We start from the raw sequence: 19,322 nt of genomic DNA on the forward strand, positions 1-19,322 counted from the left end.
TTTTTTCTCAAACATACAGAAATTTGCACATATTAGCATGACTCCTCAAGCATTCACATTTGACTAATTTGCTTGCCAGAGTTTGTGGAGGGATTTGGAAAGTAAATAAATTCACCACAAATACAGATGGTTAATCACGTAATATTGTGCTTATCAGTTTCTGCTGGAAAATCCAGTTTAAGATAGTAAATGTTGTGGACCATGGTAGCTGGTCAAGGTGCTTTCACACCAGGACTTTTGTTGCGCACCAGGGTTCGATTGACGTCAGAGTTCGGTTCGTTTGGATGATGTGAACGCTGTCTTTCGAACTCGGGTGCGCACCCGCGAACCGTACCCGAGTCCGCTTAAAACGGGTGGTCTGCGGTACGGTTCATGTGAACTCCGGTACGGTTCGCTGCTGATGTGAACGCAATCGTACCAAATCGCGGAAGTGAACCGCTATTAATGACGTATTATTTGATAAAAATGTGTGTTTCACTCACTTTCCTGACGCGCGTGACTGACTGAGCTGTATATCTCATTTCTATTCCCCTTTAACGTTCTTTAGAGCATTTGCAGTACATTCGTAAGACAGACGTATTTCTTTTTGAAATGAGTGAGTATGGAGTATCATAAATTGGTGTAATTAATAAAAATAAATAAATAAACTAAAAACAATACAAACATTATACACCAGTCTGATGATTAGTTGGTTGGAGGATATTTTTGTCCAATAATAATGAATAATGACTAACAATTTGGTCTGTTTTTCATATAAAAATATCATATGGCTTTAGAACACTTGAAATACATTGCATGATTATGGAAAAGAGTGGCCTGTACATTATTCATCATTTCACATCACTTTGGAACAACATGAGAGTGAGTAATGATGATAGAATTTTCATTAGGGAAGCTATTTCTTTTTATGTTTAATTACTGCATGTGAAGTGAGATTTTTGAATCAATGGGCTTTTAAAATGGTCAGGGCTTCAGTGCAGTGGTGCTGAAATAGAAACCAAGCAATGAACAAAATGTCCTCTCTCTCATCGTGGTAGTAGCAGGTTATAATACAGTGTTAAGATTTATTTTGAAACATTGCGAGGAAATGTTCTTGGCTAATAAAATGGGAGCATGTTTGGGGACCAGCTGTTCACTCGACGATGCAAGTTTAAATCGGTCCTCATTCAAAAGTCTGAATGTGTGAGTGACTTGTGAACACTATTCGGCACCATCCTGTCAACATGTCTCACTGATAGATTGTGGACTTGATCTTTCTCTCTTACACACATTTGATCTGCCAGTTCTGCTAAAGTGAATAAAATGTGCTTTAGAATTAAAGGTGCAATCATTAAACTATCCAATCGGACACACTGTAAATGATATCATGTTTTAGCTACAATAATTAAAAGAGCTTGGCTAAATTCAGAATAGCATACTATTTTTCCATACAATATCTTTTTATGGCAGAAACAGTGAGAGAAGTATGCTATTCTGAATTCTTGCCTTTTCTCATTTCACATACTGTTTTTCGCATACTGTGTATAGTAGGAAAGTAAGCATGTATGGGCGCTGGGGATGTTTATTTATTTATTTAGTCATTTAGCAGACAGGGATGTGATGTGCAATTTAAATAAACGCAATAATTATTAATTTCATGATTAAGACTAAATACACAGCAAATTGATTTTCAGATCATTTCTAATAAGGCACTGAAAATTAACCATTGCATAGTTTATTATAAAGTACTTGCAATAATCATGTAATCGCATTTAAATAATCATGTTTTCAAAGTGTATTTCTTCCAATTCCATAGAATTGCCATACATCTATTAAATAATCAATTAACAAGTATGAACATGGTTTAAATATGGCTAGCTGTGAAACATGCCTGATTTAATTAGTTAATGTATGAGATATAAAATATTGAATTGATATTGAAATTAGTCAAATTAAATTAAATTATGGTTATTATGTGTTTAATACATATTTGGTTTATTAGTACTATTACACCAATGCCATTCTTGGTTAATTTATGAAAATATGCATCACATTAAATTGAGTAAATTTAGTAGTTTGAAAATTGTTCCATTCCAATGAATGGAAATTTTATATGCAATTAAAATACATAGGCTAATCTGAAATATTTGGCTTAAATATTTCCTCAAAAGTTAAAGTTGTCTCATGGAATTTCATAGCACCTTCCACAACATGAAGCTTGCAGCAGCTTCTGGAGGTTTATTTTGCGAACATTTTCTCTAAGGAAGAAATTTTACAAATAAAAAGTTGGTACTTCTGGCATTTCAGTGCTATAAATTCATCAAATTTCTAGGCAGATATTTCTCTCATGCACGTTTACTTAGAAATGATCATATGCAAGATGACAGCATACTTTAACGCTAACATAATTGCACATAAATGTGTTTTAATGTAGTATATCAAATGAAAGGTCATACAGACAGCAGCTGGAATAGTTAGGGCTGTCAAATGATCTTCGTGGATCTTCTCCCTTCAAGTAATGAGCTATTTCAGCTGTTAATCTCTTAACAAGGTGCCAAAATAACTTCAGACTGAAAGGGCAAAATCTGGCACTATAGTGATTTCTAATGTCTTAATTTAGTAGTTTAGATTGTATTCATTCAGTTTCTGGTGCAAATGTTTGCAGTTTTAAATGTTTTCCTTTTTTTTTTGTTTTGTTTTGGAAAGTCAGGTGGTCTTCATTTATATACTGTGTATTATTATTTCTAATTTGATAGTCTGGTTGTAAAAAAAAAATTATAATCTACTTGACTTTATACAAAATTATTTTAATTCTATGTGTTTTGCAAATACGGTTGTCATATTTACTCCATAATTTACAATGTTATGTTTTCATGGATCAGTTGAAGGAGTCTGAACATAAGCCAAAGACCTATCCGTTACATGTAACTTCTCTGTGTGTGTGTGTACAGTGTTGATGAATGAAGGGACATGTTTAAATGCAGAAGTGTGAGACACTTAAAGATCGGTGAAGACTGTGTGTGTTTGCCCATGCATGTGTATGTGAGTTCAAGTGTGCGTCTGACAGAGGTGATGATGGCTGAAAGAGTTTTATTAATGTGGTGTGGGTTATTTTTAAATCTAGGACACATAGTGTCTGAGTGTTTGTGTGTCTTCTGCTGAAACTTGAGAGGTGTGCTTCTTCTTACTCTTGCGCTCACAAGTGCTCCACGTGAAGATGACATTTCATGAGCATACTGTAGGTTGTTAAAAGCATAACTATGATTTTAAGACAGGAGTGAACATTCCAATCTTTATGACATTAAGCAAATATACAAGATATATATAAACATAGTTACAGTTCAAAATGTTGCTGAAAATAGATTCATTTTTGTATGGTAGACAGAGCAAACTGTTAAATTTGGAATTCTTTATTTTGATTAATTTGACATTAACATTTCTATAATTTCTACCACAAGTTCCCTGCAGTTCCACCATAAACCCCTATGGGATCCTGCTTCATTATGCATGTGGGGAGGTCCAGGATAAAATATTTGAACATTTATTATAAATCTGCCCTCATAATCCTTAATCAAAAACATTAACTTCCTCTCACGACAACATCTTTTCTCTGATGCGTGCACCAGCACTAAGGCAGTAATCCATTCCTTCCAGCAACGTGCCACTCACATGAGATAGCAGCAAAGAACGATCCAACCAATTCCCGATGGACAAGATCAAGTCCTGCCTTACTTTTTTTTTTCTTTCTTTTTTTCCTTTCCGAGAAGTCCAGTTGGACTTTGGAAAGTGGAGATGGCAGCAATATTTATCTAGACTTATAAACACAGATGTTATTAAGATGCCTGCAGATCTTTAGCTGTCACTTTAATATTTTTGGTAAGGATTCCATGGTATAGCATTGATCTTTGTAGGATGCACATTGTTTTGGAGTGTAGTAATGTTGCTGGACTGTGGATGGAGGCCCAAGTTTTTAGAAACACTTTTTGTACCCCTTTATATAACCCTTAACGACTCTTCTGATTTAGGGCCAGGTCAAAACCTTTAGGACCAGATTTACTAAAAGCTTGCACCAGTGCAAACCCTCTTTTGGTAGGAGTTTCCCATTTAGGCACAAAATTTATGAGAGGAGAGTATTTAAATGAATCACGCAACGCGATTTACTAAGGTTGGCACTAGTCAATTTACTGGTATTTCTGCCATAATTTAATGCCCAAAAAAGCATGTCTTAAACCCGACGCTAATTTGTGATGCTCTTGGTAGATTGCATTGGTCATTATGCAAATGATCTGGCTGCATCCGTGTTCTTTAATGTGCACATTGTCAGTAGATTAACCACAGAACTTTCCACTCCCATCTGCGCTTGTATGGGATTGCGCTCTCATGCTAAATTACCCTGTTTGGTAAATCTGGCCCTTAGTGTTTACAGCTAAGATATACTGTGATCAGTTGGGAAAACAAACTCTCAACTAATAATGCTTCTATGTAGCATATTAAACAGCAGGCTTTTGATTAAAACTGCCTGTTAACAGCAGAACTACTTCTAAAAAGGGATAACCATTGTTCCCACCATGGAGTGAATGACCAGATGACGACAACCTGCTGATCTCGGTCCTGTCCTTCCTTTGATGAATCACCCACTGACATCCTTGTCCAATAGCCAGGCTCCTCCCAGATACCTTTCCACCTCATCTGGCCTGCCACGAAGCCTGGACTGTGGGTGGAGCAAGGACCTAAGAAGACGAGTCGCAATAGGGGTGAATGCAGCAAACTGCGGTGCCACCTGGTTGAAGTTTTCAGGCTGATCTGACCCCTCTCGTGACTCTTGTGATGCTGAACCTTCCCATTTGGTCCATTGTAGATATCTTTTATATGCTGGGTTGTCTGAAATGGTCTCAGACCATGGAAGGCTCCCCATGAGCATGGCGTAGATTAGAATGCCTAACGCCCAGCTGTCTATACTGGGAACCACAGACACCAACATCCTTTGAGTCTTTCTAGAGTCCCCTTTTTGCTTGTTCCCATTGTTGTCCACCCCCAAGTGGCCCAAATGATTCTCCTCATTTTTTCTTGCCATCTCAGCCTCAGGTGTGCAGTAAGGGGAGCAGTACCACACACATGGTACCCTGGTGCCTGCAGCCTTCACCATGCCAAAGTCACCAAGCTTGACCCAACGACACTCACGGTCACATAGGAAGATGTTCTCCGGTTTGACATCACGATGGACAAAGCCAAGAGAATGGAGGTGAGAGAGGGCACCGCTGATCTGGGAAGCCACTCCCTGGGCACGGCTCTCTTCCAGACCAACCTGCAATGAAGAAACCAGTTTACCACTTTGGCCAGGGGTGGACACCCCTGATTTAAGCACTAATCAATTTACCGAGCTTGCATCAACCTGACATTGCAAACCAACTGTTGTAACTGTTATTTACAAAAAAAAAGTTCTGTTCTTTCATTGTTCACTCTATCCAAATCAGTGGTTCCCAACCCTGGTACCCAACATTACGCATTTTTGGATGTCTCCATAATCTAACACAACAATTTCAGGTCTTGGAGTCTCTACTAATGATCTGATGAGTTGAATCAGGTGTATTTGAATAAGGAGACATCCAAAATGTGTAAAATTGGGGGCACATGCTCAGAAACCACTGATTCAAACCTGGGTGTGTAATCCTGCTCCTGGAGGGCCACTATCCTGCAGAGTTTAGCTTCAGTCCCAATTAAACACACCTGATCCAACTTATCTAGGTCTTCAGCATTACTAGAAACATCCAGGCAAGTGTATTGGGGTAGGCTGGAGCTAAACTCTGCAGGACATCGGTCCTCCAGGAGCAGTCATCATTAAGATGCATGAAACTGATGTTAAACTTTTACCAACCTCAGGAACGATGACATCATAGAGGTCGCCATAGAGGCAAGGTTGCTGGGCGAACACATAGTGAGTAGGAGTGGAGAATGCGATGCCTAAAGCAGAAGTAAGTGAGGGGTGGGTGCAGAAGGCCAAAGACAGGTTATATTCCCTCAGAAATGACAGTAGAGATGTGTCGTCTCGCAGAAAGAATTTAAGGGCCATTGGGGTTCCTAGATTCCATGCAAATTTGGAGGAATAATGGAGATATTGTCAAAGGAAAAGGAAGAAGGAAGCAGTATACAGTAATCTAGCAGAGTTCCCAGAAATGTGATATAGCATGGATAAGATCAGATGAGAGAAAGACAAAGCGACATAACTTACCTCTCTTCTTGTGCACTGCTAACTTGACTTTTCCGTATGAACCCTCCCCAAGAAGTTTAATAACTTGGAAGTGATCTAAAGGCTCCAGTGATTCTAGAGACTGAGCCGTTAAGTGACACAGCTCATCCAGAAGTCTTGTGGCAGTCTGTAAGAAGCAAAACTAGTCAGGGTTGCAGATGGATGTGCCAAACATTCAACACCTAATGTAATTTGAGGGAGAATTTGCATGCCTCGTTTTCCACTTTGTTTCAAAGACACTAAATTAGAGCATCACTATTTACTAATTAGCATGCAAAAAGTCTTGTTTATGGCATAGTTCCCATACAGTTTTGTTGTTGTTTTCTACCTTTTTGCGGCATGTCAACAAGGTTTCACTAGCTGTCAAATACCACAAAATGCCATGTTGAAAGTAAACAGGATCTGGCTGGATCAGAGATATACTGCTGGGATCTGTCACTGCATACTATTATAAGGTCACTACAGCGAAAGGGTGATTTGGGGCTCAGTTCTGAGGATTGTCTATTCTGTCAACACATCTTAACTGTCCCCAAACAGCTGTGCTATTCAGCTGAGCTTCATAGGATTAGGTGTTCTGTTCAGTAATAGTATTGGTAACTGATCAACATTTATTCATGTAGCATGATCGAATGTAATGATTTGTATTTGAACTGGATGCTGTTTCAGTGTTTTTAGGTTTTTAGTCTGTGTATGTTTTGATGTCCCAAAAGCAGAAAGGTTACACTCTTTAGTAAAGCAGCAGTTCAGGATGATGGGGGACAGTGTTGCATAAGAGGGATAAGGTGCACCTGTTGGGCATCAGTTGTGTGAGGACAGACAGTTCACCAGAAGTTGTGTTTGGTTAACCCCTTGTCAAGAACAGCGGAATGGGCAGCACATCTAAGTTCTTCAGGATTAGTTGTGAATGTTGTAAATCGCTGAATTACATAGCATGTTCTAAAAACACTTTCAGGTATGTGCTATGTAACTCTTCTATAACTTTTAAGCACTTCTATACACATCTATATACATCCCTTGGTGAGAGTAAGAGACTGAAACATTGAATAATCTTACTAAACTTTTGAACGGCAGTGTACATATAAGCCTCCATGGAATGGAGCACAGCCCATATTCCATGAACAAATGTCTTATTTTAAATTACATTACATGCTATATGAAAATCTTTTAAAATCTGTGCACAATCCATATAGAAGAGACATTTTTAAAGAAATGAAAAGACTTACTGTCATGTTTGCTGTTTGAAGGCTGAAAGGGAATTTAGAGGTGCAGTTCCCTGTTGATCACTCTGTCCATAAACTCTAGTCACTGAAAGCTGCAGGTCAAACAGGCAACAGCAGGTCAACCAGTCATAAATCAACTTACAGGTTAGTTTCTTTTGCTTCTGAGTACATATCCTGATTGCTATACTGCATTTGTCCTCAGCTTTATACAGTTCAAAAGTCTCTCTGTACTATCTCTCTCTCTCTCTGTGTCTATCCAAATTCTCCAGTATGCTCACTCACATGCGCTCTTGCTGCCATTACCCCTCCCTTTGAATGTTATGGTGTTCATTGCTGACAGTACTGTATGATCTGTAGAGCTTGTATAACAGACAATTTGTCACTATACTATACTGTCACTATACCCCCCCACCCTTTCAGTTCTTCTCGCTGATGTACTTAATGCTCTCACATTTTGTACCTTGTATTTTTTTTGTGATTTAGTGTGATTAATCAAAACCTCTTCATTTACAGCAAATACTAGATTATCTGATTTAATTGCAGTTGATTTGATTGATCAGCATATCATGGAAATCAATTAATAGCCCTTTATCTGTTTTTCTGTATCATGGATCTGACGAATGTGTTATGATGCTGGCCAGCATGTTCGATTTCTCTCTCAGGGAGCATGACAAATCCAACAGCTGTGCGAGAGTGGTACACAAAAACGCTTATATTGCAGATCTCTCTTTCTGCAGGATGTGCCAAGTCCTGACTTTTCAGCTTTTTAAACTCTCTCACACACAGTCATATGACATATCCTTTATCCATATCCCATTCCCTATTCTGCAGCGTTTGGTATTAGTCATCATGACACAGATTTTGACATTCATGGTTGATTACACTAATACTGGCAATTTTTAACTGTCTGGATCTATAAGCGCAACTATTTGTGAAAATGCTCAGCCAGGCGGGGCAGGAAAATGAAACCTACAAATAAGACACACAAGTTTATTTAAAGAACAAATATTAAAATCCAAATATAACTGATTATATACAGAACATCAGAAATGATGTGATGATGGTTGGATTATTGTTTTATTAAAGGTTCAGTTGTTGCTGACGCAGTTCAACAAGTAAAAAAAAAAAAAAGCTGTGAGCGTTTGATGTAAAATCATTTTATTGAAAGAAAAATGACAAAAACAATTAAATAATCAAAAAATATAAATAAAAAAATAAATATATAGATATGTATTTAAAAAAAGTATGAAAAATAAACACAACATCCAGGACACAACTGAAGCATCTACATCCGTCTCAATGGGCTTGCAAAGCTTGATCAGAGGGAATTTAGGTGTTGGTTCCCTTCACCTGAATGATTTTACCAAATAATTCTCTGATATTAACACCACTGTAAGCGCTGTATACATTTGCAAATCTGTTTTCCTGTCTACATGTAGTCTGATGAATCCATCATGAACAATGTCAAAGTTTTTTTCAAGTAATGTAAGGCCTCTTTTTCTTGTTTTCAGTGCATTTCTGCAATATGGTGGCACCTTTAATTTAGAATAAAAAGTCAAGAGTCAAGAGTCAAGAGGCATTTATTTATCATTTGCATAGTTAACACTGGGGAAAACTGGGCATTGAAATGCTTGTGACGAGGCTCAGACATACAGTGACAATAACAGGACCATACAAAAAAAAACATACAGATATAGACGTACGTGGAGGGCACTGAGATATTGAGTGACTTCAGTGACCATAGGCAGAACAATAACACAGACAGAGCATTAAATACAAATAAGTGGCAGTAACAGATACAATAAGGGTAGACGACAGTGTTAAGAGTTTTAAGTAGTCCTGAGGTACTGATATAAGAATATTGGGGGGTAGAGCAGTGTCCATAAATACAGTGTGAATAAACACATAATCACAGAGAATAAATACAATCTGAAGGCAGTGATTGCATTTTGCAATGTTCACAAAAACCCATGGTGCAGCAGCAATAGCATCCATTAGCCCTTATGAAACTATGGACCTTGTTTTGTGTTGAATGCCCAATTTTATCTTCCATTTATTCAACTTTTGCCAAATAGGCCGTGGATCAACATCATTCACTGTTAAAAATTCCTGTTAAACAAACATAGGCTTAACCCTAACCATTAAAGCAACTGTATGTAGTTTTGCGTATTTTTGTGACCATGGAGCAACCTACAGTTAAATGAGTGGACTTCACTGTCGTAAATACAGTGGACAGGTGTACCACAGCCACTGGAAGGCAATTCTGCAACCTTTAGCCAAAAAAGCGTAACGGCTAATGCTAACGCTGCTGCATTGGCGGTATGCAGGGAAGGAGACCAGAGGCCATTGTATGATTGGCTGAGGTGCCTCACGTGATCCAAGTTAGCCGTCACGATTTTTCCAATGGTAAGTACTACAGACCCTCACATCTCCCAATATTAAGCCAATCTCTGGTATTTCGTACCCACTCACCATTACATACATGCAGAACAGAGGTTTGTGGGGAACGTGAAAAGGAAACGGAAGCCATTCGCCTTATTAGAAGTAAGTGTACCGTCAGAATTATTCTGAAACTGATATTTCATACAGTTGCTTTAGCCACTGTGCTGTTTAAGTGGCAACCGTACGTAAAGTCTAACCTTAACCTTAAAATTAGAATGGAAGATAGTTATGTTGTTCAACAAGAATGTTGATTCAGGACTTACTGGTGAAATTACTAACTTAAAAAAATAGATAAATAAATAAAAGAGTGCCCGTCCTGAACTGCATTTAATTATACAGTATATCACATTAATAACCACAGTAAAAGGTTTCTAAGCGACACCTAATGGTCACTATTAGCAACTGCCTGCAGCTGATTTTTTGCATACAAAACTCCCTTATTGAAATGGCACACTTAACATTTTTATAAAGTGCTATTTTTCTCATTCACTCTATGTATAAAAATCCTTCATTGTAAACAAAGAACTGTTCAATAAATATTAAATACATACATTATTAATAAAATAAAAACAACAATATACATAGGAAACGTTAATTGGAAAACACTGTCAAAATGGAGAATGACTTACAAAGGCTGGAAGGTTCATTCCATCCTATCAAACATTAAGGCAAGTCAGGCATCATGGAGATAAGCTGAGGGCTACTGGTGTCATATGATGTTGTTAATCACTGTTGTCTGTGTTTCAGGACTCCCAATGCTCTAATGTACCAGTTGCAAAAGAAATACAGTTTGTCAAGGATCTCCACATTGGCCTTGTACAAGTTCCAAGCCGTGTTCAAAGGCGACAGGGAAGGGTAGACCAGTTCAGATGGTGTCGTCCCAATCTGTAAGAAGGTTTAGAAGATTTCTGTTTAACAAATTCTTACTTTTTTCACTTTTATTTCATTTTTGTTGTCTGTCAGCCATCATGGTTTTTAAAATAATCTATTTATTCCATGCTTTTCCAACTGTTGTCACCCTGAACCTTCCAACGCATTTGGAGTTAATAAATAACATTTGGACATTTGGAGTTCATAAATGCCAATATATATATATATATATATATATATATATATATATATATATAGAGTTTGTATACAAACACTCAGTAAGTGAGGACCACAAGGCAACTTTTACTGCAAAACAATTTTATTTCAACTGACCGCAGAGTGTTTTACAGAGGAGCATTTGTACATAAATAGAGGTGCTGGAAAGCACAGCTGTTTGCTCATACAAAATTAAAAAAGAACATATCATACACTATCTACACACACCACTTCTTGCGGAGCGGCATTTAACAAGGATTGTCAGAAATCCATTTGCACACTTTAAAGTCCGAGAGGAGTTGCAGTTTTGCATGCAATCACTGAGGTACAGACACGTGACAGGCAAATGTTTGACTGGGTTAAATGTTGTACGTTAACACATGAAACAGTTTTTGTCAGGGATGTGTCATATCATGTCCCTCTCTGTATTGCAATATTCTCCATCTCAAGCATTTCCAAGGCCTGAAATCTTACCAGCCATTCATGGCACATCTTCAACTCAAAATAAGACTTTTTCAGACGCATATGTCTTATTGATACCAACTGACCAATCAGCAGCTCTGAATATGTTTGGGTCATAAAGACACCCACTTTATAGTCCAGCTGTTAAACTGGTTTTATGACCCTCAAAACTGTGCAAACAACGAAAAGCAAAACTTTCTATTACTTCAACAAAAATACAGAAAGATAAAGAGACATTATAGGTTTTTTGCAGAGCTATATGAACCCATAATCTTAAAGGCAGCTATAAAAGTATTTCAAAACAATTCTGTTCAGTCAAACTTTATCAAACATCTGAATCAATCAAACCTTCTAGGAAAGGGAAAACACTCCATCACAAAGCGGTAAAAGTGTTACACAACTACACACACGGACAGCACACTAAACACATCTACAGATTCACTCATAAACACAGACACCTAAAGCTTGTGTTTCAGACACCCACATATACATTTTACATCCCCTCATATATTTTTGGCCATTTTTAAATATATTTTTAATCTAAATATATATATTGTACAAAATTGTGAAAAAAAAACTTTTTGCATTTACCCAAAATATATTTTATATATATATATATATTTTTTTTTATAGTTTATAAATTTTTTTTTAAGCATTATATTTTAACAGAGGCAACTTTTGTCCAAAATCCAGTACTTGGGTTTCAGCAATGCTATTTATGCCAAAAGAAATTATTTAGAGAAAAAAGAAAACACATTTATTTTACAAATTTAAATAGCTTGCACACAATTAAATAGTGATAAAATGTTCAAAAATGATGCTACTCAACTTACTTCCTTTAAACTAGCTAATGCATACAGCAAAAAAAAGATGTAGTATGCAATAATGCAACTATTGCACCTCTGGATCCTGTCTGCCCTCAGTGTACATTCAGCTTCCTGTGAGATTTTCCCAGAGGCCAGACAGTGGAAAAGAATACACACAAACAGTGGCAATGGTACGCTGACGGGCTCCTGCAGAGCAGCACTCGCTCTGGGGCCGGAGGGACTAATTGCTGGGTCCCTCATGGGGGCAAAGCCATCAGAGGTCCAACAACAAACACCTTTGTCGAGACTAGTCAAAGCTGTTTGGGCAGGGGAATGAAAATAAATGAGCTTTAGAACACTAGAGCAAATAATTATTGGTAATAGCCGTCCAAACTGTTTCAAAACCATATGCAACTGGCACCTGTAGAGTACAGACAGTTCAGCTGTTGGTGGCTGAAGCTAATGGTTGCTATGTGCGTGTGTCGGTGGGATGAGAAACCTGTGTGCGCCAAAAATAGCAAGTAAGATTTGTATTTGCATACCAAATGACAAGAGCAAACGGTCTAAGAAGCTCAAGAAGCAAAAGCATATGCTTTCGAAATGATTATGGCACAACATTATCGTTTGTTTATGGTGCAGTAAATGCACATCAGGTAGATAAATTTCTAAATACGCATGGGTTCTGCATTTTGCAAAATGCAACATGGTCCCTGGGGCTTAAATTTACATCCTGGTGTAAGAACGTCCGTTAGATTACAGATATGTGTTTTGTGGTGGATTTCACCCTTTAGTTGACCTCTGTAAACTGTGGCAAAGCATGCAACTGCAAAGCTGGGATTGATTCGGGGAGTGCGTATATTGAACAAATGTACATTTGGAATGCAATATAAGTGGATTTGGACAATAAATAAATAAAGAATTAGCAAACTCAATAAATATAATTGGGTATCCCTGGTATAATCATTTTGAAATAACACGGAAACTGTATATCTGCACTAAACCTGTAAATCTGTTGAGAAACAAAGTGCTAACAACACTTTGTGTAATAAATAATGCGTTCTGCATTCGTTTCTCACGTTCTCAAGGTAACACATTGATGGTGGCTTGATTAGAACTAGTGAGCGAACAAAAGGCCTAATTTTCTATGCTTTAAATATTTTTTTATAGAAATGTACTTTCATGCCACTTGAAGTACATTTTATGTTTTGGTATTTGAATGTTTAAATTAAATACTTTTTTTTTTTTTAGTAAAAAGTAATATTATGAAATATTATTACAATTAAAAATAACTGTTTTCTTTATGCTTAATTTATTCCTGTGATGGCAGCCATTACTTCAGTCTTCAGTGTCACATGATTTTGACAAATCCATTACATCCATTTTGACAGCTTTTAAGATATTTAAATATTGTTTGATTTCCTACTGTAGGTGTGTTGAACGGTTCTTACCTGTATGAGCACCATGTGGCTGATGACTTGGATGCGATGAGCAAGTTTCTTTGTCTTATAATAATCACTCCCCATTTCTTCCTGTTTTTGCTGGATCCAGTCAAGATGGAACTTGAAGGATTTAAGACCAGTGTACAGCTGTCCTAATGTACTGCTCACCTGTGGGTCAAAAGGAGCCAGATGTTACACACAATCCACATTCACGTCTTAATATCTATCTATCTATCTATCTATCTAAGCAAACTTGTGGCGCTTGTATGAATTTCTTTGCATTTTTGTTCCAGTCTGGCCTTTTGGTTGGGAGAAGTTATGATTGCTTGGGATATCAGTCTGGTCTTAATTTTGGATGTTATTCATAAAAATGTTCTATCAAAAAGAAAGTCTAGATGCTTGAAACAGACATGGAAAAAAAGAAAACAGGCAGAGATGTGGATGTTCTACCTCGAGTGATTTCAGGTCTTCTGTTTTGTAGTTCAGCGAGGGCAGGGATGTGAGTGATTGTTCAAAGTCTTTCATCTCATTCTGAAAAATGTCAAGGATTTTTTTAGACAAACAATAAGCTTATTGAGCAAAATGTAAACATGTGTTATTCTGAAATTGATCCTATAATGAATTAGAAAAGCATTTCCGTAAAGAACTGGTATTTACCCCATGCCTTTCTTGTGATACTAATTTCAGCAGCGTACGCATATCTTGATACAGCATCTGCAGACCCTTTTTTCCTTGTGGTATATTAGTGGGACGGGCTGTGATGAAGGTGAAGAGCTCAACGCAAGTCATCAAGACGATGAGGGGAAAGGTGGAGTCAGGTGACACTGTCAGCATAAAAAAAACAGGATTTCTTATTAATGTCATTGGAACAGCTGCTCTGAGTCACAAGTGTTTCAGTGTGTGTCCCGAACAGCTGTTTTACTCCATAAAAACTTGTATCTAAGCAGAGGGATTTGCATAGAGAGCTCTTCCTCTTGGTTTGTAATGGTTATACCGGATGGGATGACTTAGAGAAGGATTTCATCCCACAGGAGTTTCCAAGGCATGTATGACATGCATTTGTAACAGTTGTTTGTGATCAATTTCACACTGAATGCACAAAATTAAGAGAGCTGTTTGGATGAACGGATGTGAGTCAGCATTTTTTCCGGATATAATGTTTGTTGTGTATGGTGACATGCCTAAATTTTGATGCACCCTTGTTTAGCCTGAGCTCATGAGACAAGATCATAAAATCTCACCAAACCGGTAAAACTGGTGGAAATGAATTGCAAAATTCAAGAATTTCCAGTTCTGAGTTCTTTCAGGAAATCTGTATCCCTGAACTCACATATTACTGAATGAGACATGCATTATCTTCTTTTGACTACGACCAAATTAAGTCTATTTTTCAATTAAATATCCTAACATTTTCAGTGTCAACCTGTTTTTCCAAAATTACTCTCTGATTAAAACCCATAGCAAGAATATATACACATTTACACAGTTTTTTGAGGAGCATTGAATACATTTCATGACAATTACAGTGAAAATTAATAATGCAGTTCTTTCTTTTACCCACTAATTGGCCCGTTTGATGTTTGCGGCAGTCTTTAACCACAGCAAACTCAAATGAGCCATGACTGAAGTCATATATATATATATATATATATATATATATATATATATATTTTGCAAACTCAAATGAGCCATGACTGAAGTCTGTGTGAAGGTGTAGGCCTTCAAATACATGCAGCAGATATGTGATAACTGTGTGATTTAACAGTTTGATAAGCATTAAAAGGAAATGAATGGCTATTTACGCAATTAGCATCCTTTGAAACCTTTTTATATGGAGAAATTGTTCATGTCAACGGTAACCATTGCGTGTAACCCCTACTGATTTGATGGCACGGTGATCCCCATCAAAACCGTTGTAGGCATGCAAAGATCACATTGACTCAATTAGCCTTGCGACCAGCTGTTGACTCACTTGCAGACATCCTCTCTCTGAACTTGTGGAAAATGATTTTTAGACTGATAGCATCTTTTTGCTCTGTCAACACAATTTTAAAAAAGCATTAGCTTTATGGTTTTGAAGTGTTCAGTAAATGAGCTCAAGTCAATACGTGTGCATATTTTAAAATTGGAAGTTATCAAGCAAAAGCAATGTAAGAATGTTTAAAGACTGAGGTTACAACTGATCCTGCAGCAGCTTTACAAAACCATGAAATCTTGACCTTGAATCAGTATTATTTTAATATTATCTATATAATATTTTAGTATATATTTGAATATATACCTGAATTAGCTTTTTTTCAGGTTTTCACTTTAATTTTAGTTTTGATTTCCATTTCAGTTTTAGTAATTTTAAGTAAATTTTTTTTTTTTTTTAGTTTCTGAGGCAACATTTCTAATTTTCATTTAATTTTTCATCAAATTTTATTTTATTTCATCTGCATTTCAATTACCCAAAACAAATTTTTATAGTTTTAGTCAACAATAATAAACCTGTCTTGAATTGTATTATATTACATTATATTTAATAAAATGACAGAAATGACCAGCTTTAAATGAGTCTTAGTAGGTTAAACATCTTCATCCCTTGACCCTTGACCTTAATGTGACCTGTTATCAAGAATGCAGCACATAATCACGATTTGGAGAACCAAAGGAACTAATAATTTAAGCATTGAAAAACCCATATTGGTGATCTGAATGTTAAGTGTCATGGCGGTTACAACCCTGACTATCATAATGATAATAAATTAAAATAACTTAAAGCATTTCCTTAAAAGAGTTAAAATGCTTTTTTTTAAATATTTCATTTGTCATATAAATGACACAATACCCATCACTAACATCAACTGAATTAGATTGAGGTTGACAAGCCAAATGCTTTACTAGCTTGAGTGGTTATTTTGGTACCTATTCTGAAAAGACTTTTCAAACAAAATTCATTGATAGCAAAAACACCCACACTATAGACCCACCCTCTACAATTTCCATGTTTGCCCTCACTAAAACACATTCCCATCCCTGTGCTGTAAAGTTGATGTAAAGAATGATAAAAGTAGCCTACTTACATTTCATGGTAATCCCAAAAACACAAGTAGTAAACACAGTGTACAAACTTGTGTTATCACTCTACTAACATTTGGACTAGTGAAAGGGTTCTCCTTTATAGTATGGGCCATGACACACAACTCTGAGTCACTCACATTCAGGAAAAAAAAAAAAAGACCTACACACCCCCTCTCACTACACATATCTTTTTTTCTGAAGAACTCAACAGTTTTTGCTAATTCCGCCAACTTGATGCCTCCAGACCCTTATGTTCCTAATTTTGGATTTCTATTTTAGGGTAGTCTTTGCACCACATAAACAACCTTATGTTAAGCATCTCTGGTAATGCATGTAAAAGACTCTATATCCATGAGATTATATTTTTCTTTTTATTTATCTCCTAATCTGATACTTACTACTTTGTTCCACGATTAGGCAGGTTATCTTTCATATGCATGCAATATACATACAAGACAACAGTCGTATCTGATTACAGTTTGCCATAGGGAAATGCCACAGAGATGATGGGCTGAGATGAGACGGTTTTTTATTTTATTTTTTTAGACAAATTAGGTGCAATTCATGACAGAACACAGACATAATATATTCACACACTAATCTAGAAGATCTGAAGCCCCCTACCCACGTCTACCCACTGAGCATTCCCTCAGTAGATTCGTTCACTTGGCCTCCTCTGACACATCGCGCTGTTATTTCCACTCAGACGTCCAGCATGCACAAGTGTCCTCATGCCTGAATGCACAGACGTGCATTCCTTCCCCATCCCTCTTTCATTTTCTTTATCACTCACTCATTCTTATGTCTTCCTTTTTTGTTTGGCTTGTGACTGCAATTAAGGCAAAGAGAGACTTGTTTGATAAGAGAAATATGACTGTTAACACTGTGTGGGGTCATATCCTGTACCTCTTCAGGAAGTGGTAAGAGTAGCCTAGAATCTTGTGGTCTAGTATACTTAGAATGCAGTGATAGATTATGCGTACACTAGGGCTTTTCACACTTGAAATAGTTATCCCTGCTGGGTCATTCTAAACCCCAGGTAAACGGAGTTATCTTGCTTCATGTTTCATACTTGTCATAGTTAACCATTAATCTTGAATATTCATAAACTGAGGTTTAGCGTTTTATTTGCATATTTGCGGTGTGTCACGGATAGGACGAACGCAGCACGCCTGTTTACATAACGGCTCTAGCATTGCTCATTTTCGTGTCACATAGCTACCTGCACACAAGGTGTTTTTTTTTTCCCCCTGAATGGGCTTTTCGGGCTAAAAAGGGTAACATTTCAGCTGTCTCTTCACTCCAAATGACGCGTTTTCCGCCACCATTTGACATTTTCCCCTCAAACACCCAAACAATTAGGCTATACAACTATTTATACAACGCGCGGTGTTTCCGTGACCGTCCGAACACGTGAGTACGAGGCTCGCTCTCGAGTGACTGTTGCTAAACATATAGGCTAGTCGTTACATTCTAACATTTTATCCATTATTGGACATTTTCCCATGCACTATAAATGAATCATGGCTGACTGTGTATAGATCATTTCTACAATACCGTCATTTACTAAAAACATTTGCTCTTTTGCTGTGATGCATCCACACGGTCAACGTCACACAACATAAAAATAAATAAAATAAAATAAAAATAAATAAAAAATACAGAAGGCAGTGGAAACAATAATATTTACTAATAGAGTGAAACGCTCTTCAACCCGGGGTTAACATAAGGGTTTAGAACGACGATAACTCGTGGTTTAGCGCAGTGTGAAAGCCCTACTGTATAAGTATAAATATCCATTATTAGTATTTTCACACATATATTCCCATTATTAGTATTTTCACTGCCCTCTGTATTTTTAAAATCTATTTATATATTTATTTTTAATGTTGTGTGACGTCATATTAGAACTGATCTATAGGCTACACAGTCAGCCGTGATTCATTTCTAGCGCTTGGGAAAATGTCCAGTAATGGGCAACTGTGATAAAGTAGGCTAGTAATGGATTTGGTTGATCTCATGATGATGATCTCATCTTCTCCGATGCAACAGGTGGAAAGTCAATGGATGGAGAACACACCTTAGTGCCCTTCCCCAAAAAAAGTGGGAAAAATGTTACTCACCACAGGGAATTCTAATCTTTTGCTGGAGTCATGCACCTCATTGAACGTTTAGAAGTACATGCTTTGTCCAAGCGAACCATTCTTCCATTAGTCTGCAGCATCGGAAGTTGCATCATATTTTTTGACACAGCAGCCTTTTCATAGCGCTGGGGCGGGGAGGTGGATTGTTAATGCTCAGTAGGCAGCAGTTCATTGTTTCATATAGGGATGCGTTTACACCAGAAGACAAGCCACATTTAGCCCAAGTGGGTGGATTCTTTGAGGTGTTTAAATTCCTAAAAGTAATGCGTGTTCAAGCAGAAACAACATCCTTTCCTCTATTAATGAACTGATCATTGAATCTGATGCCATCTGATGAACTCTTTTTACCTCTTTCAGTTTTTCCAACTTGTGCTTTATAATGGCAATGTATAGATCCTTTTCTATGCCATTAAGGTGAAATAAATGAACATAAA

The 19,322-nt window shown here is 37.1% G+C and overlaps 2 protein-coding genes across 3 annotated transcripts; both read right to left on the reverse strand.

The window, feature by feature from the left end:
- Positions 1-2,920: 2,920 nt before the first annotated feature.
- LOC107739621 (serine/threonine-protein kinase SBK1-like) lies at positions 2,921-7,679 on the reverse strand. 2 transcript variants are annotated; one of them, XM_016551785.1, is made up of 5 exons: positions 7,450-7,679; positions 6,209-6,353; positions 5,855-6,057; positions 4,580-5,284; positions 2,921-3,215 (listed from the first exon to the last, which is right to left on the reverse strand). In XM_016551785.1, the coding sequence occupies exons 1-4, from the start codon at positions 7,453-7,455 to the stop codon at positions 4,610-4,612; spliced, it is 1,029 nt and encodes a 342-aa protein (XP_016407271.1). In that variant the 5' UTR covers positions 7,456-7,679; the 3' UTR covers positions 2,921-3,215; positions 4,580-4,609. The 2 variants fall into 2 exon arrangements, with proteins under 2 accessions (XP_016407271.1, XP_016407270.1); XM_016551784.1 differs by lacking the exon at positions 2,921-3,215 and having other exon boundaries at positions 4,272-5,284.
- Positions 7,680-10,614: 2,935 nt separating this feature from the next.
- Positions 10,615-17,510, reverse strand: LOC107739582 (interleukin-11-like). Its single transcript, XM_016551746.1, has 5 exons — positions 17,426-17,510; positions 14,339-14,505; positions 14,132-14,212; positions 13,691-13,849; positions 10,615-10,773 (listed from the first exon to the last, which is right to left on the reverse strand). Exons 1-5 carry the CDS (start codon positions 17,508-17,510, stop codon positions 10,615-10,617), a joined length of 651 nt encoding a protein of 216 aa, XP_016407232.1.
- Positions 17,511-19,322: the final 1,812 nt, after the last annotated feature.

Source organism: Sinocyclocheilus rhinocerous, unplaced genomic scaffold, assembly GCF_001515625.1.
Source record: "Sinocyclocheilus rhinocerous isolate Xijiao unplaced genomic scaffold, SAMN03320098_v1.1 scaffold314, whole genome shotgun sequence".
NCBI classification, from domain to species: Eukaryota; Metazoa; Chordata; class Actinopteri; order Cypriniformes; family Cyprinidae; genus Sinocyclocheilus; species Sinocyclocheilus rhinocerous.